The sequence below is a fragment of the Pseudorasbora parva genome, chromosome 15 (genome assembly GCF_024679245.1).
Source record: "Pseudorasbora parva isolate DD20220531a chromosome 15, ASM2467924v1, whole genome shotgun sequence".
Taxonomy (NCBI): domain Eukaryota; kingdom Metazoa; phylum Chordata; class Actinopteri; order Cypriniformes; family Gobionidae; genus Pseudorasbora; species Pseudorasbora parva.
This window is the reverse complement of record NC_090186.1, coordinates 25,601,729-25,621,445: the sequence shown is the minus strand read 5'-3', so window position 1 is coordinate 25,621,445 and position 19,717 is coordinate 25,601,729. Positions and strand designations below refer to the sequence as shown.

Genomic DNA, 19,717 nt, shown 5'->3' with positions numbered 1-19,717 from the left:
GTGTGGGCAGATCTCAAACGTTTTGCATTTGGTTGTGTGTTTGTTCTAATAAAGCTCTTTCTTTGAATAAACTGCACGTCCCTGACATATTTTCCTTTCCTCAATAAATGAATGTCCTTGATGGTTATAATAGCGTAAGCCATAGGATAACAATGACATGAATATAAAACATAATAGCATATCACATGAATATGAATATATACAATTAAAAAATAATATGCAAATCATAATTTTATATATATATATATTTGTGTAAAATTATTATAATTTGGGGGTTTAAATTTATTAATTTATTAACCAGGTTGACCAATAGTAACAGATCTGCCAACCAATCACGAGTGATATTTCTTGTTTCAATGTAGTAGTTTCAACCAATACTGAATGAGGAAATTCAAGCCATTCCGGCAAGGCCGGCCGCCCAGAGCTGCTATTCATATGCTAATTAGAGCCATTAGCGCCGGCGCCAGGATGCCTCCGCAAGCTCCACATACGTCATGGTTCGTTTCCGTCAATATGTGGCACAGACGAACGCGACGTTCAGAGGCTGTAAACTGACGTTAATTGTCGAAAATCAGGGAGATTTCCGGCCGTTTACGGGGACGAAAATCCCACTTTTCATGCAGTGTAGGGTTTACAAAGAATGGAGTGAAAAGGTAAAAACATCCAGTATGCGGCAGTCCTGTGGGCAAAAATGCCTTGTTGATCCTAGAGGTCAGAGGAGAATGGGCCGACTGATTCAAGCTGATAGAAGAGCAACTTTGACTGAAATAACCACTTGTTACAATCAAGGTATGCAGCAAAGCCTTTGTGAAGCCACAACACGCACAACCTTGAGGCGGATGAGCTACAACAGCAGACAACCCCACCGGTACCACTCATCTCCACTACAAATAGGAAAAAGAGGCTGCAATTTGCACGAGCTCACCAAAATTGCACAGTTGAAGTCTGGAAAAATATTTCCTGGTCTGATGAGTCTCGATTTCTGTTGAGACATTCAGATGGTAGAGTCAGAATTTGACGTAAACAGTATCTGAACATGGATCCATCATTACTTGGTGGTGTGTAATGTCACTGTGGTGGTGTAATGGTGTGGAGGATGTTTTCTTGGCACAAATTAGGCCCCTTATTGCCAATTGGGCATTGTTTAAATGCCATGGCATACCTGATCATTGTTTCTGACCATTTCCATCCCTTTATGACCACCATGTACCAATCCTCTGATGGTTACTTCCAGCAGGATAATGCACCATGTCACATAGCTCGAATAATTTCAAATTGGTTTCCTGAACATGAAAATGAGTTCACTTTACAAAAATGGCCCCACAGTCACCCAATCTCAACCCAATAGAGCATCTTTGGGATGTGGTGGAACGGGAGCTTTGTGCCCTGGATGTGCATCCCACAAATCTCCATCAACTGCAAGATGCTATCCTATCAATATGGGCCAACATTTCTAAAGAATGCTTTCAGCACCTTGTTGAATCAATGCCACGTATAATTAGGCAGTTCTGAAGGCAAAAGTGGGTCAAACACAGTATTAGTATGGTGTTCCTAAGAATCCTTAAGGTATTATATATATATATATATATAAATATTATATGCTGTATATTATATATAAAAATAGCATCTTACCTCTGCCAACCCTTCTTTGCGTCTCTGAAGGCGTTCCACATCATCAATCTCGTAAACTTTGATCTCAAATGGCTCCTTCATAGTACCGCCCAGTGGGGGTAGATCAACCCACTGGCCTGTTGCACCAACCTTCCTGCCCAGAGAAGAGGTGTCTGGCAGAGGAGCAGGAATTAGACGCCGTCGTTGCAGGCCTGGAGGGATCACACGGGGGCAATGCTCTTCATGTGAGCCAAAGCTGAACAGCAACTTTGTGGGCATGCTTTTAAATATGTATGAGGCTTGCAAAAGGTTACAGCATTTAAAGCAAACATGATTTTTGAGTAACTGTAGATTACAAAATCCGGCAAATGCAATTTAAACACCAGATATTTTAAGTTTGGATTCATAATTGTAAAGCATCCCATCAGTCATTCTTAGTTAATTTACATTTATTCATTCATCTGTATTTAAATAATCAACATTTAAACTTAAATCTATTTCGTTAAAGGCTGGTTCACACTTTGATGCTGAATTGTTGCTTGTCAGACTGTACTGTCCTAGTGGTATCTTTGGTAAAAGCCTTGGGACACTGTGGTACACTACTCCTTATAAGACTGTATGATACACTTTACATAATTTGGACCCTATTTGCCTATGTTTTGAGGTATAAAATTAACCAATATTTGTGTTCCTCTTTATCAAATGTCTAGATAGTTAATGGACGGATACATTATTGCAGAGACTCCCCATTCTAACTTTTGATCACATTGATCCCCAGTAAATAATACCCTGAGTGCCTTGGCTGTAAAACCTACCATTAGATCTCTTTTTGGGAGATTTTGAGGCCTTTGTTCGACTGGACGTGGACACTCCACTCTCACTCATGGAATCATGGGCAGAAGATGCACTGCCTGTGGTTTCGCTGTCCCTGATCATGCTCTCATAGCCACTGCTGCCTCCACTGTGATAAAAAAGTGCAGTGCGCCCCATGGCAGGGGGCAGTTCACCACTAAGTATACTGCTGTTGTCACTACCGTGGCCACTACTGTAGCGCTGTGGACGACGAGGGGCAGTGATTTTGCTGTATGGAGAGGGTAAACAAGCAGCTAATGGCGTCTCGCTAGAAGTTCGGGTATCATTGTTACCATCTGCTTGGTCAGAGCCCCTGAGGTTTTTCTTAGAGCTACCAACTGCTAATTCACTGACCCGACTGTTGGCTGCACGAATTGCTTGCTTTGTGCCCATAATAGTGCCCCTTCCTTGTTTAGCATTGGAGCCTGTAACAGAGCGAGATGGGGGTTTTCCAGTTGGAGGTAGACTGGTGTTCCGAGCAGCTGAGATAGCAAGGAACTTGGTGGAGGAGCTAAGGGCCTTTGAACCAGTACTCGACAAGGACTTTCCTTTGTTGCCATTTCCAACAATAGCTCTAGGAGTTATACTGGCCTTTATCTGTCCAAGCTTACAAATTCCACTAGTAGATGGAGGGGAAGTGGCGGTTGGTGTAGATATGGAACAGGAAGTCCCAAATTTTGGCACCATTTTAGCAGATTTCCCAGTGCCACTGATACTGACATTACTGTTCTCCCTCGAGGTTACTGGTTTGGAACCCACTGAGGTTAAACTTTCACACCTTTCAAGGGACATAAGACTACCAAAATGCCTTCCATTGTCTCCTTTAGCACTATGTGATCTGAGACTAGAACTTGTCCTTAGGCTAGATGACTTAAAGCTAAAGGATTCCCCCCTAACTCGAACATCAAAGTCCTCCTCAGAAACTGATGCTTTGGAGGAAGACAATCTTGTTCCATCAATACCCACAGACTTTAAGGCACTAGGAGACAACAAAATTCGTGTTTTCTGGTCGAGGCTTGACTTTCGAACAGGTGGAGCAGGGGGTGACATGCTTCCAGACTTAGGGAGCATACTACCCTTCTGTCCATTAGCTCTCTTTCCTAAGGACGAGAATTTCAGGCTACCAGTTGTGTGCGAGGCATCATTACTCCATTTAATCTCAGAGGAGCTATGTGGCACTGAGACCATGCCAAGAGTGGTGGCCCCTCGCTTGAGCTGAGGCATCTTGCTTAGGTCCCCTTTCTTAAAACTGGCCTTCTCACAACCATCCACAACCCTTTGAGATGTGGATGACACATGCATTTTTGGAGGACGAGGTACACTGTTGCTATTTCCGCTTGTCTTTCTAGATGGAATCCCACTCATGCCATTTTTTGGTGGTTTACTAATGGAGCTAAACTCAGAATTCCTGGCTGATGTTAGCCCACTACTAGAGTTAGTATTAGTGTGAGTCCATTGTTCATCAATTCTGCTACCTTGGCGTTGTAGCTCATTGGTGTAGCTACTGCTAGAAGATGCAATTTGGGTGCTCTTTCTAGGGAGTGTAGAAAGATATGAGATATGGGCAGACTGTGAGGTCATCAGTCTATTAGATTTGAATGACTTTGGGCCACCAAGGGATGCTTTGGTACTGTCATGAGAAAGAGGGCACTTAGATATGGACAATTTCTCAATAGTTGCAGAATCATAGACTTGTTCTGAAAAGCAAATTCCACTGTCACCCAAAGGACTATTTGTTCTTTGCTGGGAGAAAGACTCAGTTTGTAAACCACCAGGTAAATCCATCATTGAGCTGCTGACCGGTCCCTTGCGCACTCCCTTTGATAAGAGGTTCCTTTCAGTCTCATCACTACTCGGGGTACAAATATTTGTCTTGCAAGACCAGGAGCTGATTGAAGAGTGTGCAGTGGCATGTCCATCTGTAAATTCCTCTTCTGACATGGAAGCAGCCCCTTGGTTCATCTGGGACCTATTCATCTGGCATGTGTAAGCATCAAATTCATCGTTGATGCTGCTGATAATGCTAACAGGCCGTGAGCGAGATGCCAGGGCCTGCAAAGAGCAGTCGCTATTGAAGCTAATAATGCTGGAGGGTCTCCCATTATCTGGAACCAGACCAACAGGCAGCTCTTCAACCACTGTAAAAACCAGCTCATCCTCTCCATTGAGCTCTACTGGCTGCTGCAGTGTAACGGTAGTCCTTAAAACATCCCTATCAAGGCACCTGTTCCTCAGAGTAGCACGTAGGTGGCTCACCTCCATAGGACTTCTACTGAGATGATGGAATCTGTCAGTAACTGGGGAGTCATTTAGTTCTCTTTGTATTAGGGCTTGCTGGCTCATACCCACTGGAGGTGTCCGTGTGGCTAAGCCACACTCGGTATTAAAAACTGAGGTCTTAGAGATGCTCTGTGAGGAAGATTCATTGAGTTTTTGTTTAGGCCCTCTACTAAAGACTTTCTCTCTCACAACAGGTTCTGAATCTTGCCTTAAAGTAGTGTTAATTTCAGATGCAGCCCCATGTTGCAGGTTTGCAAGCTTTTGAAGAGAGGACTTGGTGGCCCTGGATGATAATGATGCACCTTCTGACATTATATCCACTCCACTTTTGGAGGCCGTTTGTTGCCCTTTTCCTTCACTGCTGAAAACAGATGTGCTCTCACTGCCATCAATACACTCAAGCCGTTCTTGTAACTCTGCAAAGGTGTTGCATTTGAGATGGTCCCCATCAGATTTAGGTCCTTCTTTTACACGCTTCTTGGTTAGGGAGGGGATAATAGGAACAAATGCTGGAGGGCCTTCATTGTCGCTGAGTTCACGGTCAGAGATAGGGGTCCCACCAGGCCCCACATAGATCACTGTATCACATGAATGCTCACTGCTGGAGGAGTAATCTGGGTCACTGGATAACATTGCAGGGTGGTCTGGGTCAAGAGCCACAGTCCGAGGGTGGAAGGGTCTTCGTCGGATATTTCCCTCTTCACAGGAGCTCTCCCCTCCAGATGAACTTGATGCATACTGAAGAGAATAACATACCACACTGACATCAACATATTTTTGTCAGATAGTTAATTCACAGCATGCAATAAATCCAGAGATGCATCCCTTTATGAAACAGCCTGTTAATATCAGCAATGGTCACAACAAAGGAGAAGCTAAAATAGTTGCCAATACTATGCACAAGTTAGGCAGGGAAATTATTATTTTTTTTAATTTGAATGTATAAAATATTAATATATTCAGTCAAAACAGCTCAATTATGGTGAAAATTGCCTGCGTGATGGGAATGGTTACATGCTGTTCTCCCTCAGTAGCAAATGCACTGATTACATTTGTTGATTATATGACATAGGTCACTGAGACATTTTGCAGTTAAATTATCACCTTAACATTTGTTCCTCTGACAAAAACCAAATCAATATTTAAATTGTGAATACCGAAAAGTAAGTTAGAATCATGATCTATTCCAGAATGTATACAAATAATAGCAACATGAAGACACAAAAACAAAAACAAAACTAACACAAAAAACTTTCCTTTCATTGTATTAAAGTCAAAATAAATCATTAAAAAAAAAAATCTTGTAATATTATTATTAATATTAATAATATTATTCATTCAAAAATTATGATTTTTTTTTCATCATTTTTATACTTTTAGAAAAAAGTTTAGAGCAGTACTTGCTGTCTTATATGGTTACCTTAGTACCACAAATCAGTGCTTTGTAAAGTTGTAAAAAAAAAAAAAAAACATGAATACACAATCATACACAAATGATTAAAATATCAGTTTGAATCGCATACCTTAGATTTCTTCTTTCTCATGCGGTGAATACGGGAGGCAAGCTGCACAGTGGTAAGAGATTCGGCATAATTGGCTGGCGAGTCAGAGATGTGGGCGATCATGGTGGTTCTACAGTTGATGTTGCCCAGTGATTCCCTCAGCAGCATGGTAAGCTTGCTGTCTCTGAATTATACATCAAAAAATCTACTCGTTAGCCAAAAAGGAAGCTAGGCCTTAAAACGTTCTGCCTCTCCCTCTAAGATCACTGAGGGGTTGTCTTAAAATAGAGGATTATGAATCATACTTGAATAAAATAAATCCCTTCTTTTGATGCTCACTTTCTAGTGGCATGATTTGGAGTGTTTTTATTTTATTCTCTTTTGGAGGATGTTATTTTCTGAAGCCACAATTAACATATATTTTTCTTCCTGCTCGCGCCACTGTATTTCCTATCCCACCTACCAGTGGGCATTTCTTAATTCTCTTTCAGCATAAATCTGTTACTCTCTGACCCACATTCCTATCAATACATCCCACCTCAATGCAATACACACTGTCTGCCTTCTCTCTCTGCAAAGCTGGCTAATTGGCTTCATCGATCTGAGGAGGGTGAGAATGAAACCCTCGCAGATGCAGATCAGGAGGTGGGTGGGTTACTGTGACATATTACTACCTTTAAAAGAGATCTATAATCTCCCGCTACTGGTCTGTATTGATTCATTGAACCACAGAACACATACCTGTATGGCACATGTTTGGCTCCATTGGCCAAAGCAAGGATGACATTTCCAAGGGCACCCAATGACAGACATTGGCCTCTCCCTCCGTCTCGTGTTTGGCTCAGATCAGACTCACAACTGCCTAAGTCCAGAAGATGCAGACGGCTACGACTTCCAGACACTGCAAAGTCATACACAGTCTGTTAAAAAACAACTTGACTTCCATGTGAGAAAACACATAGTTTGACTTTTTACAGGGCACATGTCTATATTCCAAAGCCCGAAACATATATATGCGTAGACATCCATGACAAAAACATGTAACTCAATTTTTACACAAAGACGTCTGTCCTATTTAAAGTAGTGCTTAATTTCAGCATCATCAGCAGTAACAAAATATCAATTGTTAGGACAAACAGATGATTTTCCTAATGTATCTCTGGCCACTCAAATTAACAGAGCGCAACTGTTAAAAAAAATCTACCTATGATTGGTTATTTGTCTCTGTGCATTAGGCTAAGATAGGAGAAAGTATTTTGTTATCGAAAAGGCCACTGGTCACGTTGGGGACCTTATGAGATAGCAGTTGGATATAGCATCTCTTCTAAGTGGTGATTCAATATCCTTGGCAGTCCATCAAACAACAAGCTATAAAAGTAAGTACAGCTAGTTAGATTACAGTCCCATGTAGGTCACTAGACTAAAATTCATTCAGGATCATTACAGGAGATGCATTTATTTCACACTGAGTTCGAGGCCATTAACCTCACGTCGGCAGGATTTACAAAGCCAGCGCTCAGAACTGAAACCCTCTGTGGAGTAGGAATGCAAACGAGCTTCTCATTTCATGCTGGGCTCTATAAACACCACTGCAGAAGAGACTCCAGCCTCATTACATATTAAAATCTATTCTGGCTAGTGTCAATGGCCAGCACCCAGCCCGCATTGCAGTGACGGGAGTGCAATACTAATGATCATGCTAATTTTGACATGCTGATTTGACAGAATGGCTACGCCCAATAATGAAAATGTGCTAACCCTTCTTGTTAGCATTCTCGTAGAACCGTTATCAGCGGGACTACATTGAGGAAATTGATACTCTCTGTGAACATGGAGAGCATGATAATGGAAAAGTCAGGTATCGTCTGCCCTCGGTAACAGTCTTCTCAAAATACTAACGATGCATAAAGATATATGATAGGATATCTTGGAAAGTGATAAGAGGGTAAAACTTAATTTGTGAGTTTGAGGTACATTACATTTGAAGTAAAGGCATTTTAAGGCCTGGATGTTGCAGTATACCTGTTTAAAAATATATGTTTAGCATTTATTGCCAATGTATTGTCAACATAAAGAGTAAACATGATTGTGCTCTTAAAAGACAAACAACATGTAAGGTTTTCCTTAACAAAATGTACAAATAGAAAATAAACACAGTGAGCCATACTTCCTGCTTTGGTGCTCTTCTCCATACGGTACTGGGAAATGTGTAGGGTGAAGAGCATGTGAGAATTCCAGCGGTCCTCTTCCTTACAGTCAGATCTGCTGGTGCTGCGTGCTGCCAGAGCGGCATCCAAGAAGAAAGCCGCCCTCTCTGCAGAGTACGCCCGTAACTCGCTCTGGTTCTGCAGCTGGACATATTTTAAAGTGAGAGCGAGACAGATAAAAAGAAAGAAAGGCAGAAACAATTTGTCCATAAATTAGATGACTTGCATTTATTGTACACGATCCTTCAAACATTTGGGGTCAGTGATTGGGCTGATTTTTAAAGGAACTCTCCAACGTTTTTTTTTAGAAATAGAGCTTATTCAACTTCTTTCCTACATTTAGATATGTGGGCAAATGCATTTTTGTCTCAGTGCATGCATTGTTTTAGTTTGGCAGGGTCGCTGCTAGCTTAGCTTAGCATAATGAATGGAATCCTATGTTGCCGGCTAGCATGTCCAGAGTAAAAGTGATCAAAAAACAAAAAACAAACACCTAATTACTTCTTGTGGCCTGCGTATTCACAACGAGTACAAATAGTGATGCAGATTAAAGGTCCCATTCTTCGCGTGTTTTCAAAGCTTTGATTATGTTTACAGTGTGCAATATAACATGAGTTCATGTTTCGCGTGTAAAAAAAACACAGTATTTTTCACACAATTTACTTATCTGTACAGCGCTGTTTCCTCTGTCCTAAAAACGGCCTGATGATTTCCTGAAGTCCCTCCTTCAGAAACACGTAACGAGTTCTGATTGGGCCAGTGCTTCCCGTGTTGTGATTGGACAGCAGCTTAGCAGTTTGGTCACTTTTACTCTGGACATGCTAGCTGGCAACATAGGATTCCATTCATTATGCTAAGCTAAGCTAGCGGCGACCCTGCCAAACTAAAACAATGCATGCACTGAGACAAAAATGCATTTGCCCACATATCTAAATGTAGGAAAGAAGTTGAATAAGCTCTATTTCTAAAAACAGTGGAGTGTTCCTTTAAAAAAAGGAAGTTAGTCTCATTAGTCTCATTTAGCAAGGAGGCACTATATTGGCCAAAAGTTACAGTAAAGACGCTTATAATATTTAAAAATATTTCAAATTTGTGCGGTTATTTTGAATGTACTATTCATCAAAGGTTCGATTTAACAGTTAAATGCAACCATGGTGAGAACAAATACTTCTTTAAAAAATCCTATTGACCCTCAACTTTTGAATGGTGTATATATATATATATATATATATATATATATATATATATATATATATATATATATATATATATATATATATATATATATATATATATATATATATATATATATATATATTTATATATATATTTTTTTTTTTTAAGTCATAATGTGGTACGTAATTATGGTAAATTTACACGTAATTTTTTTTTTAAAGGATTAAGCTATTCATTGCCATCAAACCCATCTTGGCACTGCTAGCACCATGCTCTGTTATTTGAGCTACAGGAACATTATTTAATCCTTCATATGTTAAAAAACAAACTCTAATGCACCTGGGATCCACAGACTGGGTCCTCTCTCAGGGAAATTCCTGCGCCTTGACTGTCCTGGGAAGCCCCTTTGGAAAAGTCAGCCAACAGGTCTCTCAGCACCTCCTCCCTACCGCAGATTTCCACAGCAGACACACGGATGGAGAATCGCGTGCCGGCCTTCTCTTTCCTTTCCTCAATGAGCTTGAAGAGCCAAGATATAGCACAGGGTGCCACACCTAAGCTCTGTGTAGAGCTGTCCCTGCCAATCATGGTGTAGCTCTTGCCTGTGAGGTAAAGGTGAACGGGGGTTAGTTGGAATTTATTGATGAAAGATGTAACCAAACATTCAAGATTTAGGGACTGAAGGTAAAATGTTAGTATTTACTAAATGTGATAGAGACTACACTGTATCATGTTTTAATTTTCTTTAAAAAAGTAATAAAATAAGTGAGCGGCATTTGTCAACACTGTGACACTCTCACCTGATTAACTTAGCTTGACTCAAGTACATAATGATGTTAGAGCAGGTCTATAATAAGACTTGTGATAAAATTAGCAATGTGCATGTAAAACGCCCCTGAGCTAATAAAATTAACCCAACAGGATGTTAGTCATGAGAGACTATACCACACTAAAGCAGGGCAAATGAGCAGCCAAGCTAACTATGGGGGATTTAAGCAGCGCTGTGGGAGGCACACAGTCTCTCACAGCGAGAGAGTAGAAGAGAGAGAAACTGAACGCTTTTCAGACACAAAGTGTAAAACGGGGGCACTTTGTGTTCAACAAACTGCTATTCTGCTTAAACACATATGCCCTCTCAGCGCTTTCTCTTCCTCCTTGCTAGGAAATTTCAAAAAGAAAAAAAGTGGCCTACTAGGTTTGAATAGATGTTTACTAACCAAGGTTGGCTTGACCAAAACAGAAGATGCAGCCATCTGCCCCGTTGACTGCAGATTGGATAACCTCTGCCACTGTCCCTGAGCACACCTCCGCCTGAGGATACAAACCCATATTTAAACATCAAATCAAACCATTTTATTACTTTTACATGTGTATAATTCACACAGAGAGAATGTCAGAATGATTGACTGAACGACGAGCAATAGATAGTCCTTCGGTTTCACAGACAAGGCTTAAGCCTAGTCCCAGACTAAAATCCGTGTTTGAGCTGTCTTAACTGAAAGCAGCTTGCACTTACATGACTTAGGTCAGTGCTATTGTTTTGTCTTAAAGGGTTAGTTCACCCGAAAATGAAAATTCTGCAACGCAATTGCAACTTTCAAGGTCCAGAAAGGTAGTAAAGACATTGTTAAAATAGTCCATGTGACTCTAGTGGTTTAACCTCAATGTTATTAAGTGACGAGACAAAAAAAGTACCGAACATGAACAAAGGTTTTATGGGTTTGGAATGCCACGAGGGTGAGTAATTAATGGCAGAAATTTCATTCTGGGGTGAACTAACCCTTTAAGATGCATATTTTTTTCTAAGTGTCCTAATTGAACTAAGGCCTAACTTTTAATCCTGGCCAAATATTAAGCCCTTTCTGTGAAATCAGGCCATTATGACAGATAGATAGATAGACAGAAGAATAGATAGAATGACAGACAGACAAACAGAAAAATAGACAGAATAACATACAAAACTAAACAGAATGACAGACAGAGCGATAATAATACATGTGGATGGACTGATAGACAGACAGATAGAACGATAGATAAACGACAAACAAACAGAACAATAGATAGAATGACTGGTAGACATACAGAAAAAAAGATGGTTAAAAAAGATGGAACGATATATTTATAGACAGAACAATATAACTATAGATGGATGGATTGATAGACAGATAGACAGACAGAAAAACTGACAGATAGAATGACAGACAAGACAGACAGACAGACAGACAGACAGACAGAACGGCAGAGAACGATTTCCCATGTAAAATCTTGCTTGTCCTTGCAAACTTTCCAAACAGAAGCAGAATACAGTAAGGACACAGATGTAGATTTAAAACCTTGCAATTATGTGTGTGTACTTTGCAGCTTGAGGAAAGCTTTGACAGTTTTGTTGTAAGAACAACCTCTGATGTGTGCTCGCTCAAAGCATCTTTTGTTCTGAACAATGTGGGGTAGTCATTGATCATCAGTCCTGATGTTTCTAGGACAGGAAACCCAGAGACTCCAGACTCCCAAAGAGTTCAGGAGGAAGCAAAGTAAAAAGCTCTGTTATCTTTTCCTCTGAGATCACTTCAGGCGCTGTGGGCTCAGAACGATAACCCAAACTCACCAACCCAAACCTTTTATCTCCCTCACAAACCAAGCGAGACTGAATAACTCCCTTACGAATTGCTTTGATCTCAGCATGGATGTCCTGCCTGTTTGGCATAGATTTTTGCTCAAAATTAAATTATAAGTACAGACAGGAAATTGGGGAATTCTCTTTAGTTTAACTTGCAAAATGCTTGCTTTTATTACTCTGATTGCCAAAAATGTATGCATTTATTCCCGTTACTGTACCTGTGAAGCATCTTGAGAGAAGACAGCATCAAAGGTAAACATCTTTGGGGCGGTGGCAGAGGTGGAGCGTGTGCAGGTGGGTGGCTCACAAAAGGTCAGCTGTTTCTTATGGCTGTCTATCTTGAGAAAGGACATAGTTTCTGAGGTGTCTCGTGATCCTTTGGCAGGGCATATCCGCACCATGACTTTCACCTGTAAAGCACACAATAACATTAAATTCATTATTGTTACATCATTTTATTTGTGACAAGCTCCTTTTGAATTTGTGGCTATACGGCTATAATTGCAACCTCCTACCCACTAATTCTCGCAATTATTGAGTGGTTTGTTGCAAGAAAAATGTCTTTCAGTTTTCTGGCCAAGGACTCCCTTCATACTGGCAACTTGGAAAGCATGTAATCAGCAGAAGATGAATGCTGAGAATCCCAAAGACCTTCTGTTCCCACAAGGGAACATCCTGCTGTAAAGTGTGGCTGGATTCACAAAACAGACCTGCCGTGTTCTGACCAGACACTTCAAATCAAAATGAAACTGAACATCCAAGCATAATATTGAGGAGCACAGCTGTTTCCAACATTGATGATAAGAAATTTTTCTTGAGCACCAAATCAACACAGAATGATTTCCGTAGGATCATGTGACACTAAAACTGGAGTAATGGCTGCTGAAAATTCAGCTTTGTCCTTTGTCCAGTTTAAACTATATTAAAATAGAAAACTGGTATTTGAAATTGTAATAATATTTCACAATAGTATAATAGTTTGTACTTTAGAAGTGCAAACCTGGAACATGGCACAAAGAAACTGGACAATGACAGACATATACAAAAGTGTCCTTCAAAGTCATGACAAAAGCTCCTCACATCGATAGCAATGTGGAAAAGCTTTGGTTATTGTTATGTTGGTTATTTTTTAATGTCCATCTCTATGGAAACCTTTATGCACCAGTGTTATTATCAATCTAAGATACATGCTTTTGGATATTACTCTGCAAGAAGTCATCTTGCATATTAAATCAGAAACTCATTTAAGTTCAACTTAATTTAGGGGTCATGTCTGATAAAGTAACATGAATTATCTCTAATCACTATCAGACACATGATGGACTTACACTAAGGGCTAGATTTACTAAACAGGGCAAATTAGCGTGAGTGCACAATTCCAATAAAGTGCCGATGGGACTGGAAAGTTCTGTTGTTCATGACCAACACAATCTACCAGTTAGTGCCTGGTTTAAGGCAAGCTTTTATGCTTTTGAGATAAATAATTGTGCTACACCAGTTCAAGAGTTCACACTTACAGAAAGTACATTTAAATGCGTATTTGGTGTGCTGTATGGGGAGAGGGCTTCGAGCTCAGAATTTGAGCCCAAGCCCAGAGTAACCCCCATGTATGTACGTGGTTAGAACTACAAAAAAAAAAAAGATGGAAAAAAAGAGAAAAACTGGAGAAGGGGTGGTGGTGATCGCAAGAACAGAGAAAAAAATTCTCGCTCCCAGTGCTGCGAGAACAAAATGACGTCATTTTGTTCTCACAGCCCTGGTTTGAGAGTTCTCGCAGCTTGTTCTCGACACATCGCCTGAGCAGAACTTTTTTCTTGTGGGTGTCCGAGAACTATTGTGTGATTGGTCAGACATTTAAAGTGGGCGTGGGTAATGTCGAGAAACGCAGATGATTGACGAACTTTGTTCTTGTTCTTGCCACCTCAAGAAGACGAACAAATGTCTTTGTTCTTGCAGAGTATGTTCCAAGCTTAAGACTGCTGTGTATATATACACCTCTTATTGTTGATTAGCTGAGTGCTCCTCCCGAACCTTGTTAATAAAACATTAAATTGACAATCTCAAACCAAGTAAATCACCTTGCATGACTCATTTAAATACTCTCCTCCTATAAATTTGGCATCTGAAAGGGAAACTCATACAAATCCATATACAACAATAAGGTCAGCTGCAAACATAACTTATAAAAAAATAATAATAATCATGCCGTGTCTTTAGAAAATCCCGACGGTAGTTGTTTTTTTACAGCAAAAGAGGGTTTTCACTTGCACAAGCTGTTACTAAATCTGCCCCTATAATGTTCCAGAAGATAGGGTTACTGAAACTTGCATTTGACATTATTTTGTTTACTTTCTTAAACACAAGCAAATGGATGAAGGCAAAATAAAACACATCCCGCATCACTGAGGCAGAGCAGTTTGTTGTTAGCTACACCTACTCAGTGTAGCAATAATGTACTTGACTGTTAGTCTTTAACACCTTATTTTATAGCTCTGCCACTAGGGACACTTTTAGAGTAGACAGCAACAAACAGCCCTGACGTTTACAGTCCTCCACTGAGATAAAGTATTCATTTGGCAGACAATATGGATCTCTGTTGCCTGATCAGACTGTTCTTTACGCACGGTGATAATATTTGGCATTAAATACTGGTCCAGACTAAGCTTTCCCTTCCAAGTATTAGATAGAAGATCAGCATCATTTTAAAAGTCACTTAGTACCCTAGGCAAAACAAGACCAAATAAAAATATAAAACACTTTCACAATTATAAAACACTTGTTTTTTTTTTGTTTTGTTTTTTTTTTTACAACTAAAATGTGTTAGTCTAGAAGTATAATTTTCACTCATCAAGCATGAGGATCCATGTCTAATTCTGAGATTAAAACAAAAAAACAAAAACAAATGCAATATCAACTGAACCTGTCAGCATGTGACTGCCATGTGCAAACTTGTTTCAATGAAACAAATGTAATTTTTTTTTAAAGTTGCAATAAAAAGAGAAAAATTGCAAATCAAACAATTCCCTTGAGTGCAAAAGCACCAGTGCTTTGTCAATCAATCATTTCCCCACAGATTAGCTTCCATTAGCGCTGCCTTCCCTCAATCACCTGTTCCTCTCTGCCTGCCATCTTCGATGCATGTTGACATTTCCTTCCTCCAAAAATAAAGAAAATGAGAGTGTTCATACCCATTTCTTCCATAAGTGCCTCAAAATCAGCAGGCAACACACTTCAACTCAGTGGGGCTTATTAGCAATCACTTCACTGACTTTTTCTTGATAAATCTAATTAAAAACATGCAGCTGCCTGCCTTTGGTGTGACTTTAGAAAACTTTTAATGCCTATTGAGCATATTTTCTAATGCAGTGTTTGCACAATGCAACAACACAATCAGGTGCACAATTAAGGGAAGGAAAATGCTTTATAACAGTCTTCCAAATGCAATGGGTATGATACTATGATAATAAATAAACTCCTCTTGAGATTTTGAGGAGTAAGTCAGGTGACCTCACTGTTTTTAATGAGCGAATCATCTCCCTGCAGACATGACGCCATAATAAACCTGCACCACCTGCTGGTGTTTATGAGTCAGCAGTCTATTATAGTATCTAATGCTAAGAACACACGTTATCTTCTTACTTTCCCACAGAGAAGTCACCTTAAACCAGACTCTAATGGGTCCCATCTCTTTGAATTTATTTAGAGTGCATCACCTGTGCCGGAGGAGGGTCAAACATGGGTCAGTGCAATCTTCCTTGGCTTTTAAACCTCCAGGGGGTGTTAAGGAAAGGAATGAGTTTGTTACCCAAAATAGCAACAACATGCTGAGATGCTCATGATGCTTCCAGAGAGTCCCATGAGGGAATATATATATGGAACTGTCAGTTGCATGGCAAGATATAGCAGCATATGCACAGATAATTCAGAGAAGACAGTCAAAGGGCATGACCTCAGCTCATTATGGTTAGAAGGTTAATATTAAGCAGATACTCTTTAAACAAAGTGACTCAAAGTACACTAATTGCAGTAAAAGTCCCCCCTGGAGCGACCTGGGATTAAGTGCTTTACCTAATGGGCATCAGTGTGCTTTCGCATGACAGTGAATATAGTAACTGTCCAGACACTAAGAATTATGGTGTTTTTAAAGTCAATACAAATAGTAAACTCATCCTTGTATTGAGACTACATGAGGGAGATATACAAAATCACAATAAATCGGCACCATAACGCTTATTCTCCTAGACATTTTTTTTTTAAAAATACAATTGGCATTGGTTCATTGGTGGATATTTAATACTGTTTTTACATTTAGACATGTCATCTAACGCTTAAAGTTAATATTTAGTTAAAAACACTGTTAAATGAAATCTTAAGCAATTTTTTTACTTGAGTTAATACAATGAACATTTTTTGAAATTTGACAACCTTTATTAAAATATTATTAAAAGATTGTGTAAGCATATTGGGTAATTGTGTGTGTTTTATTTCTGATGACGCAGTAAAACAAATAGGCAAATAGTGCTATTTTCATGATTTATCAAATTTTTTGTGGTTCAGATACAATAATATTTTGAGTTTCTATTTATTAAACAAATTTCCTTCATTTTATCAACTCAAATTTTTAATTTCAATAAACTCAAAATTTTAAGGCAACCAGGTTACTTACTTTTTTAAGTTAAACCAACAAAAAACAACAAAAAATGTTTACAATGTACATAACATGTATGGGTATATAAGTTGGGATGTCTAAAATTCACATGTAGAATAAAACAATTTGTTTTAGTTTTTAGTGTTTTATCTTTTAAATTCAGACTAAATTCTATAGACGTTTAATATCTGCCATTTATCGGTTGTCAGCCATAATAATTATTGGCTTATCGCATCAGACAGAATTTGAATACTGTGCATTCCTAAGAGAGATGTACAATTATATTAGTATTAACAGTTTAAGTATTATTAGTTAAACTAATAAATTATCAGTTTATAGTTGCTTCTCTGCAATGCTCACAAACAGATGAGTTTTGATACTAATCTTCAGCATTGATACTAAAAAAACAACATAAGGCAGTTAATATCACTAATATTATCCATGCTATCTTAAAATTGACTTCTTTTCTATTGCCTTACAATCCCCAAAAGCATCTGACCTGTTGATTGTTTTTCAAAAACCTATAGGGAATCCTCTGACACAATAATCAAAAAAAATCACAAAGATGAAAAAGTAATGCTCATAATTCTGGTGTTAAAATAAATCAAGAATGAGACGCAGAAATGGCCACTGGGCTATTATATGTGTTTTTACACTCAGACTGCCCAGCACTAATAAATAGCTCTATTCTGAGAGAGAAATATGGTTTTTATCCAAATGCCTCCTGATGTCATTCTCTGACCCTTCTGTTTTCATACATTTGCTTTCTCACTCCCACGGCCTATCAGTTACTTACAGCAAGGAATGCTGTCTGGCATTCCAAAGGAGCTTCTTGGAATTCCAACAGCCTGGGAATAAGGACAACTGGGCCAACCCATGCTGTCACACACAGTCTGCTTTGATGGTAACCCGAGAACTAGCCAAACTGATAAACCCACTAAGAATTCTTGAGCAGAGGGCAGCCAGAGGTTTAGACATGATGTAATTTTATTAATAAAGACGAAAATAGTTTCTGCCATTATGAAGTATAAGCTGTCATGTTAACATGGTTTTACTTATTATTCACTTTGTGATTACAATAATCTTGTCAAGAGGTTAGTCAGGTTTTATAAACCAAAAAACCTCTGAAGAACTGGCAATGGTGAAAGATGACTTTACTGTACCTTTCCCATCCCGGGGCTGTCCTTAGCCTTTGACCCTGCCCTGAGCAGACATGGGGGTACAGGTGGGGGCGAGAGCTGCAGGGCAGCGCTGAAGCCATCGGTGTAGAAGAACGGCTCTTCTGGGTCAGGTGGGGAAGGAGGAAGCGGCTGAGGCTTCTTCCGTTTGGAGAGGTTTAGCTTCTGGGCAGCCCTGTGAAAGACCAGCAATCAAAAAGTTAGTGATGCCCAGGAGGCTTCCAGCATTAGCCCTGCATGGCTCCATATCTGTCCTTTTAGAAGAACACATTTTGAATGGATTGAGTTCCCAGTTTTACTGCTTAATTATAATAATTATTTATTCATTTTTTGTGGAAACTTTTTTAGGAGTCTTGATTCTTGAAAAACAACATTTATGGGAATACAGCTATTTTAATAAATCTTTACAGTATTTTTTTTATTCACTGCTTTGCTGAATAAAAGTATTGATTTAATAAATAAATAAATAAATAAATAAATAAATAAATAAATAAATAAATAAATAAATAAATAAATAAATAAATAAATGTGTGGGTATATAAGTTGGAATGTCTAAAATTCACATGTAGAATAAAACAATTTATTTTAGTTTTTAGTGTTTTATCTTTTAAATTCAGACTAAATTCTATAGACGTTTAATATCTGCCATTTATCGGTTGTCAGCCATAATAATTATTGGCTTATCGCATCAGAGAATTTGAATACTGTGCATTCCTAAGAGGGATGTACAATTATATTAGTATTAACAGTTTAAGTATTATTAGTAAACTAATAAATTATCAGTTTATAGTTGCTTCTCTGCAATGTTCACAAACAGATGCGTTTTGATACTAATCTTCAGCATTGATACTAAAAAAACCAACATAAGGCACTTAATATCGCTAATATTATCCATGCTATCTTACAATTGACATCTTTTCTATTGCCTTACAATCCCCAAAAGCATCTGACCTGTTGAGTGTTACTGACCACACTGACCACAAACTACTGAAAGCAAATTCTGCAAATGTGAAAAGTAAACAGAGATTGGGACGCAGAAGGCCACAGAGAAAAACCTGATAAAAAAGTCTTCATAGAAAAACAAAAGTGTTCCTCATATATCTACGGTGCTTTAAGAAACTATTCACAGTGCTTCACTTTTTCCGCATTTTGTTATGCTACAGCTTTATTGTAAATACAATACTGTAAATACCTCTTAAATTTATTATTTTTCCCTCAATTCTTCAAACACTACTCCATAATGACAACATGAAAGAAGTTAGTATTGAATCTTTGCAAATGTATGACAAATAAAAAAGTATTCACAGCCTTTGCTCAGTACTTTGTTTAATCACCTTTGGCACAAATTACAGCCTCAAGTCTTTTTGAGTATGATGCTACAAGCTTGGCACACCTATTTTTGGGCAGTTTCTCCCATTCTTCTTTGCAGGACCTCACAAGCTCCATCAGGTTGGAAGGGGAGCATCAGTGCACAGACATTTTCAGTCTCTCCAGATATTCAATCAAGATCAAGTCTGGACTCTAGCTAGGCCACTCAGGGACTTTTACAGAGTTGTCCTGTAGCCACTCCCTTGTTAACTTAGTTGTGTGCTTAGGGTCATTGTCCAGTTGGAAGATGAACCTTTGCCCAGTCTGAGGTCCAGAGT

General features: G+C 39.0%; 1 protein-coding gene across 2 annotated transcripts in view; it reads right to left on the bottom strand.

Annotated features, from left to right (window-relative positions):
• Positions 1-19,717, bottom strand: part of kif26aa (kinesin family member 26Aa) — a 154,799-nt gene that overhangs the window by 19,461 nt on the left and 115,621 nt on the right. For both annotated transcript variants that reach the window (XM_067417462.1, XM_067417463.1), the window contains 9 exons: positions 18,057-18,246; positions 12,464-12,655; positions 10,846-10,939; positions 9,968-10,230; positions 8,413-8,596; positions 6,987-7,146; positions 6,267-6,429; positions 2,427-5,481; positions 1,633-1,823 (listed from right to left, as the gene is read on the bottom strand). In XM_067417462.1, the coding sequence (XP_067273563.1) occupies positions 1,633-1,823; positions 2,427-5,481; positions 6,267-6,429; positions 6,987-7,146; positions 8,413-8,596; positions 9,968-10,230; positions 10,846-10,939; positions 12,464-12,655; positions 18,057-18,246 (4,492 nt within the window). The remainder of the gene's footprint in view (positions 1-1,632; positions 1,824-2,426; positions 5,482-6,266; positions 6,430-6,986; positions 7,147-8,412; positions 8,597-9,967; positions 10,231-10,845; positions 10,940-12,463; positions 12,656-18,056; positions 18,247-19,717) is intronic.